The 17,072-nt window shown below is 42.4% G+C and overlaps 1 protein-coding gene across 1 annotated transcript; it reads right to left on the bottom strand.

Moving 5' to 3' along the window:
- Window positions 1-1,542: 1,542 nt before the first annotated feature.
- On the bottom strand, window positions 1,543-3,646 carry LOC121982765 (probable protein phosphatase 2C 74). The gene is made up of 5 exons (XM_042535841.1): window positions 3,131-3,646; window positions 2,830-3,021; window positions 2,361-2,531; window positions 2,085-2,264; window positions 1,543-1,978 (listed from the first exon to the last, which is right to left on the bottom strand). Exons 1-5 carry the CDS (start codon window positions 3,500-3,502, stop codon window positions 1,823-1,825), a joined length of 1,071 nt encoding a protein of 356 aa, XP_042391775.1. The 5' UTR covers window positions 3,503-3,646; the 3' UTR covers window positions 1,543-1,822.
- Between the last annotated feature and the right edge of the window lie 13,426 nt (window positions 3,647-17,072).

Genomic DNA, 17,072 nt, shown 5'->3' with positions numbered 1-17,072 from the left:
GTAGCATTCCTGATGTACTTCTTGCAAAGCATACTCCACTTCTTCCATTCCTAAACATTTAAATAGCGATCGGGAGAATGCTCGTTTGTACAGTTGGTCTACATATGAACTCTTTTCCTGATTAACCTGGCCTCTTCTGGGTCATTGGGCAGGTTGTCTTGCTGAAGATAGATGATCATCGGGGCCCTCCAATCGATCTGCTCCTCCATATTGTTTTGCAGGTTTATCTGAGCTATTAAGAAGGTCTAGGCTAGCGACTTATCCAGCACCCAAGTGGTTAGAGAGCTAGCCATTTTGGCTAGTTCATCTGCCTTTTGATTATTTGCTCTAGGAATCTTAATTACGGCGACCTCCTTAAAATACTCCTTCATCTTCTCATATGCCTCACGATATACCTGCAGTTTGTCGCTATTGACTTCAAAGTTACTTGCGACTTGCTGAGCTACCAACTGAGAGTCTGAGTAAACAACTACCCGAGCAGCTCCAACATGCCGAGCTTCCTGTAGCCCCACCAATAGTGCTTCATACTTGACTTCATTATTGCTAGTTCGGAAATTTAACCTGACTGCCAGTAGCAAGATATCTTCCTGAGGGGAGATTAGGAGGACCCCAACTCCGCTTTCTTGCTGGGTGGATGACCCACCCACATAGATCTTCCAAGTTTCTTCTGAATCCTGTTGATAGACCTCTGTCAGAAAATCAGCTAGAGCCTATGCTTTAATGGCAGTGCGAGGTTGATGTTGTATGCCATACTCTCCTAACTCCGTGACCCATTTGATGAGGCGACCTGCGACTTCTATATTGGTGAGGGCTTTACCCATAGTGATGTTGGTTAGGATTGTGATGGGATGTGCCAAGAAATAAGGCCTCAAGCATCGAGCCATGAGCACTAATCCGTAGACTAATTTTTCTAGGGCCATGTATTGGGACTCGCCGCCTTTTAATAGATGACTGAAGAAGTATATTGGTCGTTGTACATCATCATACTCCTTCACTAGCACTACCCCCACGACCTCAGGGGTAGCTGACAGATAAACCCAAAGTGGCTCTCCCGTAGTAGGCTTGAACAAGGAGGGTAAAGTCTCCAGGTGCTTCTTTAATTCTTCGAAGGCCTGAGTGCATTCCTCGTCCCACTAGAACTTGGCAGCTCTTATGAGTACTTTGAAGAAAGGTATGACTTTATTTCTTGACTTCTGACTATCACGTACTCCTGACTTCTGGCTGCCACGCTCTTTTGACTTCTGACTGTCACGTCCCCTTAACTTCTGGCTGCCACGTTTTTATCAGACCCCATCATCATGCACCGTATCATAGACAATGAAGAAATTACATTAAATAATTTTTTTTATCTCACTATGTCATCCAATTCGTAGCTAGGCTGACACTCTCTTCATCGAGACAATTATTATTCAGGATTACTTCGTCAACTTAAATTATTATCCCTAAAATAAATTAAATATTAAAATAAACAAACAAACTTCTACTCAATTAAGAATTAATATTATTAATCAAACAATAAAATATGCCTTTACAATCTTTTAACAAATAAAATTAATTAGGATAATTATTTCACTCTATTTTTTCCACTCTGTTTCTTTCTACTCTTTCTCTCTATTCTATTGATTGAACAACAATTGCTCTTTGTGCAGCATGTTGGCTTACAAGCATGTATATTCTTCTATTTTGTATTACAGAAGCAGTGTATACATATTTATATATATACATTCTAACTATATTGGCTACGACTACACTAATCATGATAGAGATTCTGACTATTGGCATCCTCGTTTCACAGCTCCAGCTTGGCCAGCAAATGTTTGCATCAGCCCTTAAGCTGTACAAAGCTTTTGAGTTGTATAACCATGACGGTAATGTCGTCCTTGTTGCCTCGTCTGCAGGACAATTCTATGAGTACTTTGCACGACTCCAACAGGCTCCCGTGCCGTGAGACAACGTCGACGGCCTCTTGGTTTGTGACCTGATAAAACAGATTATAAACTCAATGCGAGATGCAGCTAGTCGACAATTAATTAATGACAAATTGAATTAAAATTAAACTCCTTATTATATATATATATATATACCTTATCCCACAACCCATCAGAGGCCAATATTAGAAATTCACAATCTGGAGTCAGGTGGATGTTCTTAATCTCTGGCTCAGAGATAATCCACTCCTTGAGGCTCAAATCACCAAAGGACCTGGACACGGCAAGAGTGTCCTGCACTCTCCAGGTGCCGTTATGGCATGTCACGAACCCTCCCTAGTAATTTTGAAGGGCAAAGTGGATGAATATCGCATGAATTTGGAGATGGAGAGATATGGAGCAAGCTAAGTGAGGGCGAGTGAGAGAACTGACGTTGTTTTGGATGCGATTTCGCTCGTCTTCTCTGGCAGCACGGTGGTCATCGGTGAGGGCGTTGGCCACTCCCCTGTGGCTCATTACCACCCTGCAATCGCCCACATTAGCCACGTGCATTTCACCGTCTTTCACTAGCACTGTGGCTGCACAAGCTCCACTGGTCAAGCCCTGTGAATGTACGTACCATGTACAAAACGGCGCATTAGCTCACATATTGATTGTTAAAGAAGTCATTTTTTGACGGTATTGATTGTTAAATTAAAGAAAAAGAAATATAAAATCCTTTGTTGTTGTTGTTGTTGTTGTTGTTGTTGTAAGTTTAAAGTGATATAGATATGAACACGCGGAATGGAATGGTCAAAGAAGAAGAAGAAATTCATCAATTACGAGATATGATATCTAATTAAGACAAGTTTTGACCATCCGGAAACAAATTAAAGTAGGAATATATAATTAAGAGGTAGACCTGATTTAGGAATTCCCTATCCGTGGTCGAATACCCTGCTCTGATCGCCATTTCCACCCTTCCATTTGCTTCTCTTTCTCCTTCTTCATCTTCCACCTCGTCCAGAGCTGTAACAATGTTCTTCCCGAGCTTCTCTGACACAAAGTCTACAGCTGCGCGTCCGCCATGTCCGTCGAACACACCGAAGAACGCCTGCAATAATTTAATTTAATTATGATCTAACAGATTAACAGAAAATCAAATTAATCGATCGACTATCTATCTAATAATTAATGTTAGTACTGATCGATGAGTTAATTGCCTGTTTGGAATCTCCATGGATGTTGGATATGACCACATAGCCATCTTCCATCTTATGCCTCTGCCCTCGCTTACTCGCCACGCAATAATCCCCCCTCTCAGCCTGCACCTCCTCCACAGCGTCCCCTTCTTCCTGCCCGACCGCAAATGCTGCTGCGGAGGTGGCCAAAGGCTTCGGTATCGCAATCCTCGCCGGCCTTCTCCTCGCCGCCTTCTTGAGAACGACCTCATGATCCTGGAAGGGGTGCCGCCTGCGATCGGAGGGCTTGGAGTTGACGGAGCACAGCACCATGGATAGGAACTTACGCAGCATCTGAAGGAGGCGGGCAAGGAAACACGCCATGGAACAAAGGAACTCTGTGGGATCAACCATTATTGCTTCGCGCTCCGTACGTTGCGTCCTCCCTGTTAATGAATGAATATCTCTTGTCGGTTCCAGTTAAGGCTCCATCATATTTCGAATTGGAATTAACAGACGGTGGTGTCTATTCTAAGGTCTGACGTCAAAGATTTTCTATTCTTGAGGGCATGCCTGAGTACTGAGTTTATAAAGGAACGGAAGGCGAGGAGCACAGCTATATACGTATGGTATATTTTTATATATATAAATAACATCTGCATATTATTGTCGATGACTGGCTCACATTTTCTGACCGGTCAGCAGGGCCAGGAATGGAGTGCGGATCGCGAGGACAGTTTATTCACCCGCACAAGTTTGGAGATGCCTTCAACGCTAAGGATGGGAAGTGGTCCGCAGAGAGAGAGAGAATGGCAAAGGACACGACTGGGTCGCATCTAGTTAGGACGGGGATTAATTGCTTCTTTTCTGCGGTCGCTAGTCCTTTTGTTGGACTTGGCTTGCCGTTCAGTGCCTTGCTCGGTATGCTTCCAGAATGACTCAATTTGTCATGAGTCAAAATCCGTCATCGGTTTGGGCTGGCATTTACCACCGTTTACTTCGAAGGAGGGATTCAGAAAGGAAAGAAATTTAAAATGGGAAAAACAATCCAGGAAAAGAAAAATAAAGAAAGAAGAAGAACACAATGCAGAGAGATTGTTAAATCCATCCACAGGTAAATAGGAGAAAAATATATTTAAATTTTCCATCGTGAATTTTTTTTTCACAATTTTTATTTTGGTCCTCAAGTAAATATATAGGACCGACGTATAGGCCTCTGGTCATTTGCTTAATTTTTTTTTTCAACGTGATCTCTCAAACTTTAGGATTACCATTTTACTACCCTAAAACTTTAAAATCTTTATTGAAATATTTCCTCCGTTTTTTTTTATATAATCTAGATGTCCGAATTTGCTAAAGAAATATTTCCTCCGTTGTTTTTATATAATTTAGATGTCCGAATTTACCTACCTAATCCTGGAATGAATTTAAAACATAATTTAACTGAGAAGCTAACCTCTAAAATATTCCTATTTAATTATGCTTCTCTCTTCTAGGGTTGTATTTTTTAATCCATATATTCAACTCTATAAATTGATTAATTTTAAAAATAATCAATCCGATTATATAAAAAATTTTCATAAGTCTTCCTCCTTTATTATTATTTTTAATTGATATTAGACATCCAATTCTTCGAACAAATTAATTTTGAAAGTGACCGGCTAGTACTATAAAAATTTTTTACTGGCTATCAAGATAAATAAAAAATCGCTTATAAAGATTCATCCAAAAAATAAATATTTTTAAACATGCTTCTCATTCCTCCTTTATTACTTGTTATTATAAATGATAGTCATCTGCACTATAATACACATAATCAAGTATATTATAAATAGAGTTATCAATTTAAATTGGACTCGTCAGGTTGACCTATCTTGGTAAACAATTTAAGTGAATGATATGTGTAGATTATATATATTATTTTGTATGCTTTAACGCACATCTTGCATTCATTGTCTATGATATATGTTTTTAAACCCAGTATAATATTAATTTCAGCATAATTACTATCTTGCGTTCAGAGATATGCTCGGAGTCTGTTTTCATTTTCAGGAATAGTTTTGAGTGGAAAAGGATTCTAAAGGCGCAAAGGAAAATTATTTGATAAAGACTGGGACCTAGCTTTGACCACATGTGGAGAGAAAAGTCGAGGAATGGAGTGCCCAAGGCAAAGGAGCAAACAACAATTATTATGGAACCAAATTTGACCTGGTCGTGCCATTGGGCATGGCTAAGGAACAAAAAAGGAAGGTTGCCGTGTCAAATGGCATGGCCAAGGAAGAGATCCAGAGCAGGAATGACTCTGGCTGTGCCAAAAGGCATGGTCGGAGAACTTACCCGTGCCACATTCCAGAGCTAGAATGGGTTTGGCTGTGCCTTGAAGCACGACCACATCTTCATATTTCCAGTTTTGAAGAATAGGTCGTGCCAAATGGCACGGCCATGAAGGCAAAACAGGGCAACCTCTACCCGAGTCGAGCCAAAAAGCACGCCTAAGGGGGGAGCTTGGTGGATGGGAGGAGACCATCTAGGTCAAATCCCTACATTCGGAGTCATCATCTGGATAATCCGAGGTCATTCTGCTACTCCATCCTCATCGGCATTCCAAGATTTGCATCAAAAGGCTTCTCTGGACATCAAGGTTAAGTTTCTAGTCCTATTCTTTAGGGATTTATAAATTTTTATGTATTTGAGTCTTTGGATTACATTTCTATCTGTTATAAAGTAAATCTTTACTGTTCTAGGACAGGTAGAAATTATAATGTGTGGATATTATAAACTCTATTGAATTATCGATTCCCTAGTTTGATGAAGCTTGTATGTACTTGTCCTGTTTGATGAAATACTTGTAAGAAGACTAATGAGTTTTCTCTAATCATATATTACGTATGTGACCTATGTAATCTAGAGACATATACCTGGGGGAGACCTTGTGACAGGATGCACTCTACTGAAAATACGGACTCTCTAAGTTACTTCTTCACTTGATGGCATACCTAGTTATTAGTAGAGAGAGTACTCCGATACACCTGTTAGGACCGATGATCTCGGCTAGAGAGGGGGGGTGTGAATAGCCGCCCCAAATCCTTCGCGTTTCTTCCTACGATTAGGGTTAGCGCAGCGGAAATGAAACGTAGAAACGAAAAGGAAGAAAACAAACCTCAAACTCGATGGATGTAACGAGGTTCGGAGATGAAACTCCTACTCCTCGGCGTGTCCGTAAGGTGGACGAAGCCTATCAATCCGTCGGTGGATGAGTCCCCGGAAAACAGGCTAATATAAACTCCTTATGGGTGGAGAAACCTCGCCACAATGTCTTGCAACAGCAAGATGAATAGGAGTACAAGAATACAACAAGAAACTAAGTACAATACACAAATGTAATAACCCTAGCTTGCCTTCTTGTCGACTGGTTGAAGCAGCAACTTCACGAGACGCCTACAACAGCAGGAACCCAGTCGAAGAAGCTCACACGAAGCTTCGGAACTCAGCAAAGCTCAAGAGCACACCAACAGCTCAGTAGAAAGAAGAGGAAGAAGAAGCTAGAACAGTAGCTCCTCAATCCCTTTTATAACCTGCGAAGAAGACACAGAAGAAACTAGTCGTTGCTACGCAACGGCTAGGATGTGGACCGATCAGGCTTCATCCTGATCGGTCCACAAGGGTCCTGATCGGTCACAGGACCGATCAGGCCCTTCCCTAATCAGTCATGGAGACCGATCAAGTCCTTCCCTGATCGGTCCCATGACCGATCAGGTCCTTTACATCCCGAAAGTGATCTCCTTCTGATCGTCTATTGATCGATCACTGATCGGTCTGCTGACCGATCAGATAACACTCAGTAGGCTACTGTTTGGTTACTGATCGGTCACCAGACCGATCCAGATACCCCGTGTATCACTGGATCGATCCACTGATCGATCCAGAGCTTGGTTTTTGCCCAAACCAAGTCTCAAACCTTCCAAACCAACATCCGGTCAACCTTGACCTATTGGTACATCATGCTTAGCATCCGGTCACTCCCTTGACCTGCTAAGACTCCCCACCAAGTGTCCGGTCAATCCCTTTGACCCACTTGGACTTTTCTCTTCGTGTCAAGTATCCGGTCACTCCCTTGACCTACTTGACCTTCTCAACACCAGATGTCCGATCACCCTTGATCCATCTGGATTTTCCCTTGCCCGGCTTCACTCACCAGGACTTTCACCTAGCTTCACTCACTAGGATTTTCACCTGGCTTCACTCACCAGGACTTTCCCACTGCCTGGCTTCACTCACCAGGACTTTCCCACTGTCTGGCTTCACTCACCAGGACTTATCCGTCTTCTTTGCTTCACTCACCAGGACTTTCCACATCCGGTCCAGAGAACGAGCTACCGAGCCCTCTCCGACTTCCACTTCTGGTCCAGAGAACGAGCTACAGAGCCCTCTCTGACCTAGTCCGGAGAACGAGCTACCGAGCCCTCTCCGACTTCCACTTGCCAAGTTCCCATACTTGGACTTTTCCCGTGTCAGGTCAACTCACCTCGGGTCAACCAGGTCAACCTAGACCTAAGGTTGCACCAACAATCTCCCATCAAAATACAACTCTTTCGTTCTTGTCAAACATCAAAATACAACTCGAGTCAGGTCAACTCGAGTCGGGCCAACCAGGTCAACCTTGACCTAAGATTGCACTAACAATCTCCCCCTTTTTGATATTTGACAATACCTTTAAGTTAGGCTAATCCAATAGCCTCAACTTTCCTCATGCCACTAGGTAATGAAACATAAGTTACAACTTTACATTCTCCTTCTAAGAAGGCAACCTCCTTCTTAAATAATGAAGGCCTAACTTAAACCCTTCATTCTTCCCCTATTGGCACACATCAACAAACTCTCTCCCTGAAGAGTAAGTTATCGTTGTTCACAACTTCACTCGTCGTGATCAACAAACTCTCCCACTAACTCCAATGTTCTTCCTTGAACATTCTCTAGACATTCTTCCCCTTTTTGACACACATCAAAAGGAGTGAATCAAGGTCAAGAGTTTCATCCTAATGAAAGTCCCATACCTTTCATTGAAACCCTTAATTTCCCCCTTTGATACTAATGTCAATAGTCAATTTAGTGATAATCCCATATCACTCATGACAACTCCCCCTAAAGGTCAACTCCCCTTGACCAATAGGTAAAACTCCCCTAAAGGTCAACTCCCCCTTGACCATTGCACCAACAATGTCTTGGAGAGTTTTAACCCTTTAGAAATCCAAAACTCCAACTTCATTGCTGAAATTTCAGAAATTTCAGACAGCACAGTCGAAACTGGCACGCCCTGATCGGTCACCAGACCGATCAGGTCTTCCTCTGGATCGGTCACAGTGACCGATCCAGGCTCCCCTGGACCGATCAGAATCCCCTCTGATCGGTCCACAACTCTGATTTCTGATTTCTTCTCCCGAAATTCAGAAACCTCTAGAAAATCACAGAAAATTTCAAAAATTGTAAAATTTTGAGGATACATTCCTCATAACATATACTATCATGGAAAAATAATTTTCTATGAAAATAAGTTCCATTTTCAACTCTTGATATAAAGTTCAAAAGTCTTTGAAATAGCTCAAAGTTAACTTATCTTTGTATCAACTTGTTCAATGATGAATACTATCACTAGAAAAGCTTCATCAAGGTTTTTCAAATCAATTTTGAAACGATTTTAAACCATTTAATTTAGGACCACAATCTTTGGGCTAAATGTACATGACTTGTACATGAGCTTTCCCTATGATCCCCAATTTCGAATTAGGTTCATCTAGGTACAAGAGCTATGCACCTTGATCCTAACTCATCATCCTAATATCTCACACACATCTAAGGTGTATCAAACACATCCAAGTCAATTTTGATGTGAGATATGGGTTTAGGTTATCTTAGGCTAAGTTTTCATGCATTTTCTAAAACAACAACTTGATCTCCATATCAAATTGTGTTGTTTATCCCTAGATCAATTTCATTGATTATAAATGTAAGAAATGATGACATGGCATAAAATGATATCATAAATGAAAACATGTGCCAATGTCATGATGTCATGACATAAAATATGAAACTTAAATAAAGCATGACATATAACTAACCTAAGCATTATCATGACATTTCAAATGACCATAAAATAAATATGATGTCATGACATGGCATATGGCAAACAATATATGGCAAATAACATGTAAAGCTATAGAAAATACCTAATTCTAGCCTTAGTTGCCATTTTTGATAAATTTTTATCATTTTGCCATAAAATTCTATATTCCTAAGTGTAATAGACCTAAAGTCATATCCTCAAGACTTTTAGATCATTATGTGCCAATTAGATTGACCTAAGAGAACTCCTCAAATGTAGTTGGCACATTCTAATCACCTTAGGAATAACTCTTAATTTCATTTTCAAGGCTTGATCACACCTTGAAAATTCCTAAAGTGCCACCTTTTGCCATGATTAGGTTAACTACCTATTCAAGTAAGGTTGGCACATCCTAAACCATCTAGTGTGATGGAATCACGCTCCTAGGAACCCAATACCTATTGGAGCTCATTGGGTTCACTAAGTATTCACTAGGGATGACTTCCCTAGCAACCCTTCTAATGACCCTCCTAGGCTTTGAAGCCTTGGTCATTTGGGACTCATCAAGATCAACTCTAGGGGTGACTCCCCTTGTGACCTTGGTGATGATCTTCCTAGTCCTAGGTTTTGTTCCATAATCGAATGGAACATTATGATAATTGGGCTTGACCACTTGGGATTTAGGTTTGTGACACAAACCTTTCTTGTCCTTGGACTTGGGTTTTTGACCCCTAGACCCTAGAGTCAAATCCTTAAGAGCCTTTTCTAGAGAGTCAAGTCTTGACCTCAAGACTAGATTTTCTTTCTCTAATACCTCAAGCTTTAATTTATCATTTTTCCTTGAGGTATTTCTAGGCATATGTCTAGTTGTTTTGGGATTCCTACCTAGGTTCTCCTTAGCCTTAGATGAGTTAATTCTAGGGTTAGCATTTCTAGAATTGTCCTTATCTAGGCTCACATGTTTGGCACCTAAGCATGTGTATCGATTTCTATAATTATCATGCTTATCATTATTGTTAACAATTGCAATCAAACTACTAGCATGTGTTCTATTTGAATTGCAAAAATGAGCCTTGGAGATTACCTTAGGGTTTACCTTAGCTCCCCCTATAGACGTGCTCGGTCTCTTGTCCTTGTGAGATTGTCTCCCCCTCGGACATTGACTCCTATAGTGTCCCCTTTGATTGCATTGAAAGCACACCACGTGCTCTTTGCCTTTGCGTATCGGGACTCCGACTTTCTTGACCTTTGGCGCCGGTGGAGTCTTTCTAATCCTCTTTGGACACTTACTCTTGTAGTGCCCAAATTCCCTACACTCAAAGCACATTATGTGTAATTTGCTAGAAACTAAATGGCTTGAGTTACCTAGAGGTGAGGATGGATGAACGCTCTCTCCTTCATCCCTTCCGGAGGTAGAAGCTTCTTCTTGCTCCGAACTTGAAGAAGAACTCTCCTCCTCTTCTTCTTTAGATGTTGAGTGGCCCTCAACTTCTAAATCCACATCTCCATGAAGTGAGCTACTTAGCTCACTTGACTCCTCTTCATGACTTGAAGTGGAGCTCCCCTCATGGAACTTGGCCAAATTGTTCCACAATTCCTTGGCATTGTTGTAACCACCTATCTTACACAATATATCATTAGGTAATGAGAATTCAAATATTTTCATTACCTCGTCGTTGACTAGGGATTGGTGGACTTGTTCCTTGGTCCACTTCTTCTTCTCTAGGGTTTCTCCTTTCTTGTCCATCGGAGGCTTGAACCCTAATTGAACACAACTCCAATTTTCAAGGTTAGTCATAAGAAAGTACTTCATTCTTACCTTCCAAAACGCGAAGTCGTCGCGATCGTAGAAGGGTGGAATCGTGACATCTTCTCCAAATAGATCCATCTCTAGCTTGTGCTCCCTCGGGTGTTAATCCGGCGAAGAGCGACCTCGCTCTGATACCACTTGTTAGGACCGATGATCTCGGCTAGAGAGGGGGGGGGGTGTGAATAGCCGCCCCAAATCCTTCGCGTTTCTTCCTATGATTAGGGTTAGCGCAGCGGAAATGAAACGTAGAAACGAAAAGGAAGAAAACAAACCTCAAACTCGATGGATGTAACGAGGTTCGGAGATGAAACTCCTACTCCTCGGCGTGTCCGTAAGGTGGACGAAGCCTATCAATCCGTCGGTGGATGAGTCCCCGGAAAACCGGCTAATATAAACTCCTTATGGGTGGAGAAACCTCGCCACAATGTCTTGCAACAGCAAGATGAACAGGAGTACAAGAATACAGCAAGAAACTAAGTACAATACACAAATGTAATAACCCTAGCTTGCCTTCTTGTCGACTGGTTGAAGCAGCAACTTCACGAGACGCCTACAACAGCAGGAACCCAGTCGAAGAAGCTCACACGAAGCTTCGGAACTCAGCAAAGCTCAAGAGCACACCAGCAGCTCAGTAGAAAGAAGAGGAAGAAGAAGCTAGAACAGTAGCTCCTCAATCCCTTTTATAACCTGCGAAGAAGACACAGAAGAAACTAGCCGTTGCTACGCAACGGCTAGGATGTGGACCGATCAGGCTTCATCCTGATCGGTCCACAAGGGTCCTGATCGGTCACAGGATAAATCAGGCCCTTCCCTGATCGGTCATGGAGACCGATCATGTCCTTCCCTGATCGGTCCTATGACCGATCAGGTCCTTTCCATCCCGAAAGTGATCTCCTTCTGATCGTCTATTGATCGATCAATGATCGGTCTGCTGACCGATCAGATAACACTCAGTAGGCTACTGTTTGGTTACTGATCGGTCACCAGACCGATCCAGATACCCCGTGTATCACTGGATCGATACACTGATCGATCTAGAGCTTGGTTTTTGCCCAAACCAAGTCCCAAACCTTCCAAACCAATATCCGGTCAACCTTGACCTATTGGTACATCATGCTTAGCATCCGGTCACTCCCTTGACCTGCTAAGACTCCCCACCAAGTGTCCGGTCAATCCCTTTGACCCACTTGGACTTTTCTCTTCGTGTCAAGTATCCGGTCACTCCCTTGACCTACTTGACCTTCTCAACACCAGATGTCCGATCACCCTTGATCCATCTGGATTTTTCCTTGCCCGGCTTCACTCACCAGGACTTTCACCTAGCTTCACTCACTAGGATTTTCACCTGGCTTCACTCACCAGGATTTCCAATCTGCCCGGCTTCACTCACCAGGACTTTTCCGTCTGCCTGGCTTCACTCACCAGGACTTTCGCCTGGCTTCACTCACCAGGACTTTCCCACTGCCTGGCTTCACTCACCAGGACTTATCCGTCTGCCTGGCTTCACTCACCAGGACTTTCCACATCCGGTCCAGAGAACGAGCTACCGAGCCCTCTCCGACTTCCACTTCTGGTCCAGAGAACGAGCTACAGAGCCCTCTCTGACCTAGTCCGGAGAACGAGCTACCGAGCCCTCTCCGACTTCCACTTGCCAAGTTCCCATACTTGGACTTTTCCCGTGTCAGGTCAATTCACATCGGGTCAACCAGGTCAACCTAGACCTAAGGTTGCACCAACAATCTCCCATCAAAATACAACTCTTTCGTTCTTGTCAAACATCAAAATACAACTCGAGTCAGGTCAACTCGAGTCGGGCCAACCAGGTCAACCTTGACCTAAGATTGCACTAACAACACCGTCACGGGGTGAGATTTAGTAGTGACTTAGACTGTCCTACAGACATATAAATAGAGAATTAGAGAAGGGTGAATTCTTAGCATAATATCCACCACTACAACGAAATTAACGGCCTCGAATACTTTCTTAATTAAAGACTGTTGGTACCCCAAGGTAGTTTTGATATGATCAAACAAGTTAGGTTACGTCATGTTATGTTTAACCTTGTGTCTAAGTGTACAAGAACTTAGGAGCACAGGGCATCGAACAAAAGACGCAGCTAGCAAGAAGGACGATATGGGAGAGAGCCGACGGGCTCGGTGTGTCCGAGGGACGAGGTGCTGCGGAAGAGTACATTGCTGGACGAGAAGGAGGCGCACGACGTTTTCGAGAGACGAGAAGCCGGAGCGGAACCTTGCTCGAGAAGGCTAGAAGTTGAGTTCGGGTGAGTCCTATTCCGGATGGCCGAAATCATCCAAGTAAGCAAAGCTAGAGTGGAAGACTTGAACCGAAGCAAGCGAAGTTGAAGGTAGAGGCCCAGAGAAAAAGTCAACAAAAGGTTGACTTTCACCTTCGGGGCGTCCGGAGTAGTCCGGGCGCTCGGAACCATTTCGGGCGCTCGGAGCAATCCGGCCGCCCAGAACCCAAGTTTTATCACTTTCAACGTGGCATATGCGGAGGGTTATAAGTGATGTAGATATGATCTATTCCTTCCATATGATGGAAGTAATATATGTGGGCCCCTTGATTAAGTATGACAAAGAATACATGATCATGCTCAAATTAGTTAATATGAGATATTGAACTTATTTGATTGAGTGTATCTACTTAGGGATTAAGAAACACAATGATTGATAAAGGGATAACACGGTTTATGCCTCATGTATCAATCTAGATATTAAAGATGAAATAATCAAGTTATACAAGATAATACATACAGAAATGTTAAGTTGGATCTCAATATTCTCATCACTTACTGTAGGCCTTGCGAGAAGGTGTTGATGAGCACCTTAGAGGTGGCCAAGGGCACATCCAAGATGTTGGTGCAATCGACCTAGGTTTTGATGTGTGTGTTAAAGAGTTTAAGTTAGACTTTCATATGTGTTTAAGTCGTGTAGGACTTGGGAAACACATGAGGAACTTGGTACAGTCAAGTATGGAAAGCTCATCCAAGGGCTCGGATCCTTGAGTCGGTGAATGATGGTGTGGAAAACATCCGAGGGACCGCCGGACGACGAGCAATGGAGTGGAGCCAAAGGAAGTGGACTTCAAGGCAACGTGAAGGATGGCACGGAGAGGAGCCGCGGGCTCGGCTGCATCTGAGGGACGAAGGCCGAGGAAGAGGACTTCAAAGGCTACTTCGAGGATGAGTGTGCGAGAATGTACTGAGACCAGTCGAATGGTAATTGGACCAGCCAACTGATCCTATTTCACAGAATGCACAAAATGATTCTGTGCGTGTCGACTATGGGGACCAGTCAACTTGTCATGGGATCAGTCGATTGATACATAGCCGTTCGCAGAAATTGGCTTTCTGCAAAGAGTCGGTGGCTGGGTCCAACAGCACACCAGTCGACTGGTGCTTGGACCAGTCGACTGGTCTCGGGGTTTGAGTTGATATCTTGATCAACTCTCTCCTCTTATTTATAAGAAGTTTAGGGCATTAGAGAATGTTACTGGTACTGATTGTAAACTCTCTTAGTCTTGCCCAAAAGCTTCCAAATATTCTCTTCCTCCAATCTTAAGTTTCATCTTGTAAAGAGGAAGAGATTCTTGTGAGAGGTTTGCTCCACCGAGAAGGAGATGCTCTAACCGGAGATTGCCGGGGACTGATCCACCGAAGGATCAAGGGCTCATCCACCTCAAGGACACGTCGTGGAGTAGGAGCAAGCAATCTCCGAACCACGTTACATCGAGCGTGTTAGCGTTTGTATTCTTGTTTGATTTTTCATTGTCTTAGTTTTTGTATTTCCACTACGCACTAACCTTTTGTAGAGAAGAAATCAATTTGGGGGTGACCTAGCTATCCAACCCCCCTTAAAGTCAGTTACCGATCCTCCTACACAAGGTGACCTTTTTTAGTCGTTGTATGTACTCTCATAGAGTTTCCTTGGTTGTCTGTTTTAGGACAAATAGGTTGAGGGTCATCTTGTAATACCGCTTACTGTTGGTGAAGTTGTGTAGGAACGCAGTCTTGAAGTTGGCAAAGGCTCGGATAGAAGAGGGTGGCAATTGATTAAACCATTGTTGGGTAGAGTTAGACAAAGTTGTTAGGAAGACTCTACACTTGACATCATCTACATAATGATGCAACAAAGGAGTGTTCTTGAACTACCCTAAATGATCCTCGGGATCGGCTGCCCCAGTTTATTCTCCAAGCTGAGCGTCCGAAAGTTACATGGCAGTTCATCTTCTAGTTCAATTTTTGCAAGAGGTATACTATTCACATCCTTTTCTTCAGTGGGCGAGGCCACTTTACCTTATTCAGATTCCGCATGGGTGTCTCTCCTTCCTTCGATTCAAGTGGATGCTCCTCGGGTTCGACTTCTAGCTAGTCGGTGGAGCCATAAACGCAGTAGGGGAAGGACTCATTGGACCCACCAATGCATGGCAAGGAATAGGAGGCACCACCATCCTGAAAGTACTTCTTCAAGTGTCAGGTTCACTGGTCGGAGTCTTTGAAGAACCCGCTGCATGGCCTAATTGATAGTATCCCCCTAAGCCATGTCACCTGCGTAACTAGGACTCTCAACAGTTCTCTCTTGTTCCACCATCATAACATCTTAGTTCAGGAGAGATTGCTACAGATGATGCCAATTTATTCCTATCTGATAACATAGTCTGATAAGATAACAAAGAGCAACTGTCACAGAGAAGATCATAGATGACACGACGATGAGGGGATGCACAAAGATTCTGAATACACTTAACAAAGGGATTAAAATGGGCGTAGAGGGGGCAAATAGCGTGACTACTCCATTGCTTAAGTTAGTACAGAGACTAAGGAAAGCAAGGAATAGCAATAATAGGAGAAGTTTCGAAGGATATGTGTGTATACCTTTGCTCGCGGGAGCGGGCAACTATTTACATATCCATAGCCCTATCCTTGCGTTCTCCATATATTTCGAGATGGGCACTTACATTGCACTCGTCTTCCGAGATGAACGACTATGTTACCCACATTTTTCAGGGGGTAATGGTTACGTTGCCCCCATCTGCCAAAGGCCACCGCGTAATCTGCCATGTAGGATGCGAGTCTTGACCTTGTAAGTTGGATACCTGAACCAAGTAGGAGTCTGGCTCCTAAGCTAAGTAGGAGTCGCACTGAGCTGATAAGAGTCGGATACTTGAGCCGAGTAGGAGTCAGGCTTCTTCGCTGAGCTAATGGAGTTGGATACCTGAGCTGAGTAGGAGTTGAGATCCTTCGCTGAGTTGATGGAGTTGGGTGCTGACTACATATATGCTCTAATCTGATATATTCGCCTCCTTCCACTTGGCTTAACTTTTGACCGTCCTTCTTGATTGTTGATCCGACCTTATCACGTTTAGGCTCCTATATCCGTCATATAAAAAAGAAGAAGAAACAGATGCATGTTGAAAGATGGTTGATTTTGTGGCTTGGAGAAGAGAATAAAATAGAGATTGTTGCTGTTACTCTAGGATTTAGCAAGAAGAAAGTCAGGACGAAGAATCTGATTGCAGAGATTTGACGTTGGAAGGTTTGGATGAAGAAATATGATTGCAGAGATTTGACGTTGGAAGGAAAGAAGCAAAGGAGAATAAGGAGAATAAGAAGAAAGGAGGAGATTCGAAGGCCGAAGAGAAATACTGGAAGGAAAAAATATTTTTTAAAAAAAGGGTAATAAGAGTAAAAAAAATTAAGGCATATCATATTGAAATAGAAAAAAATAGAGAGAAAATAATTACCTTCTTATTGATAATTAGCATAATTAATAAATTTATTTATACAGATGATAAAAAACATATGAAAATATAATATAATATATATATATATATATATATATATATATATATATATATATATATAATGTTAATATTTTTTTATCTTTTCACAATGAAAATAATTTTAAGTCTTAATTATTAATAATTTTTCTATTTAATTTTTATATAAAAAAATATGTAGTGTTATGATTTTCTTTAGTCTCATATTGTACGATTGACAACACCGTAAATGAAAAAGTTTTTATAAATACCTTGAGTCAACGACGTTAGAAAGC

This window comes from Zingiber officinale, chromosome 5A, assembly GCF_018446385.1.
Source record: "Zingiber officinale cultivar Zhangliang chromosome 5A, Zo_v1.1, whole genome shotgun sequence".
NCBI classification, from domain to species: Eukaryota; Viridiplantae; Streptophyta; class Magnoliopsida; order Zingiberales; family Zingiberaceae; genus Zingiber; species Zingiber officinale.
The sequence above is the reverse complement of the archived record's forward strand: the minus strand, read 5'-3'. Positions and strand labels throughout refer to the sequence as shown.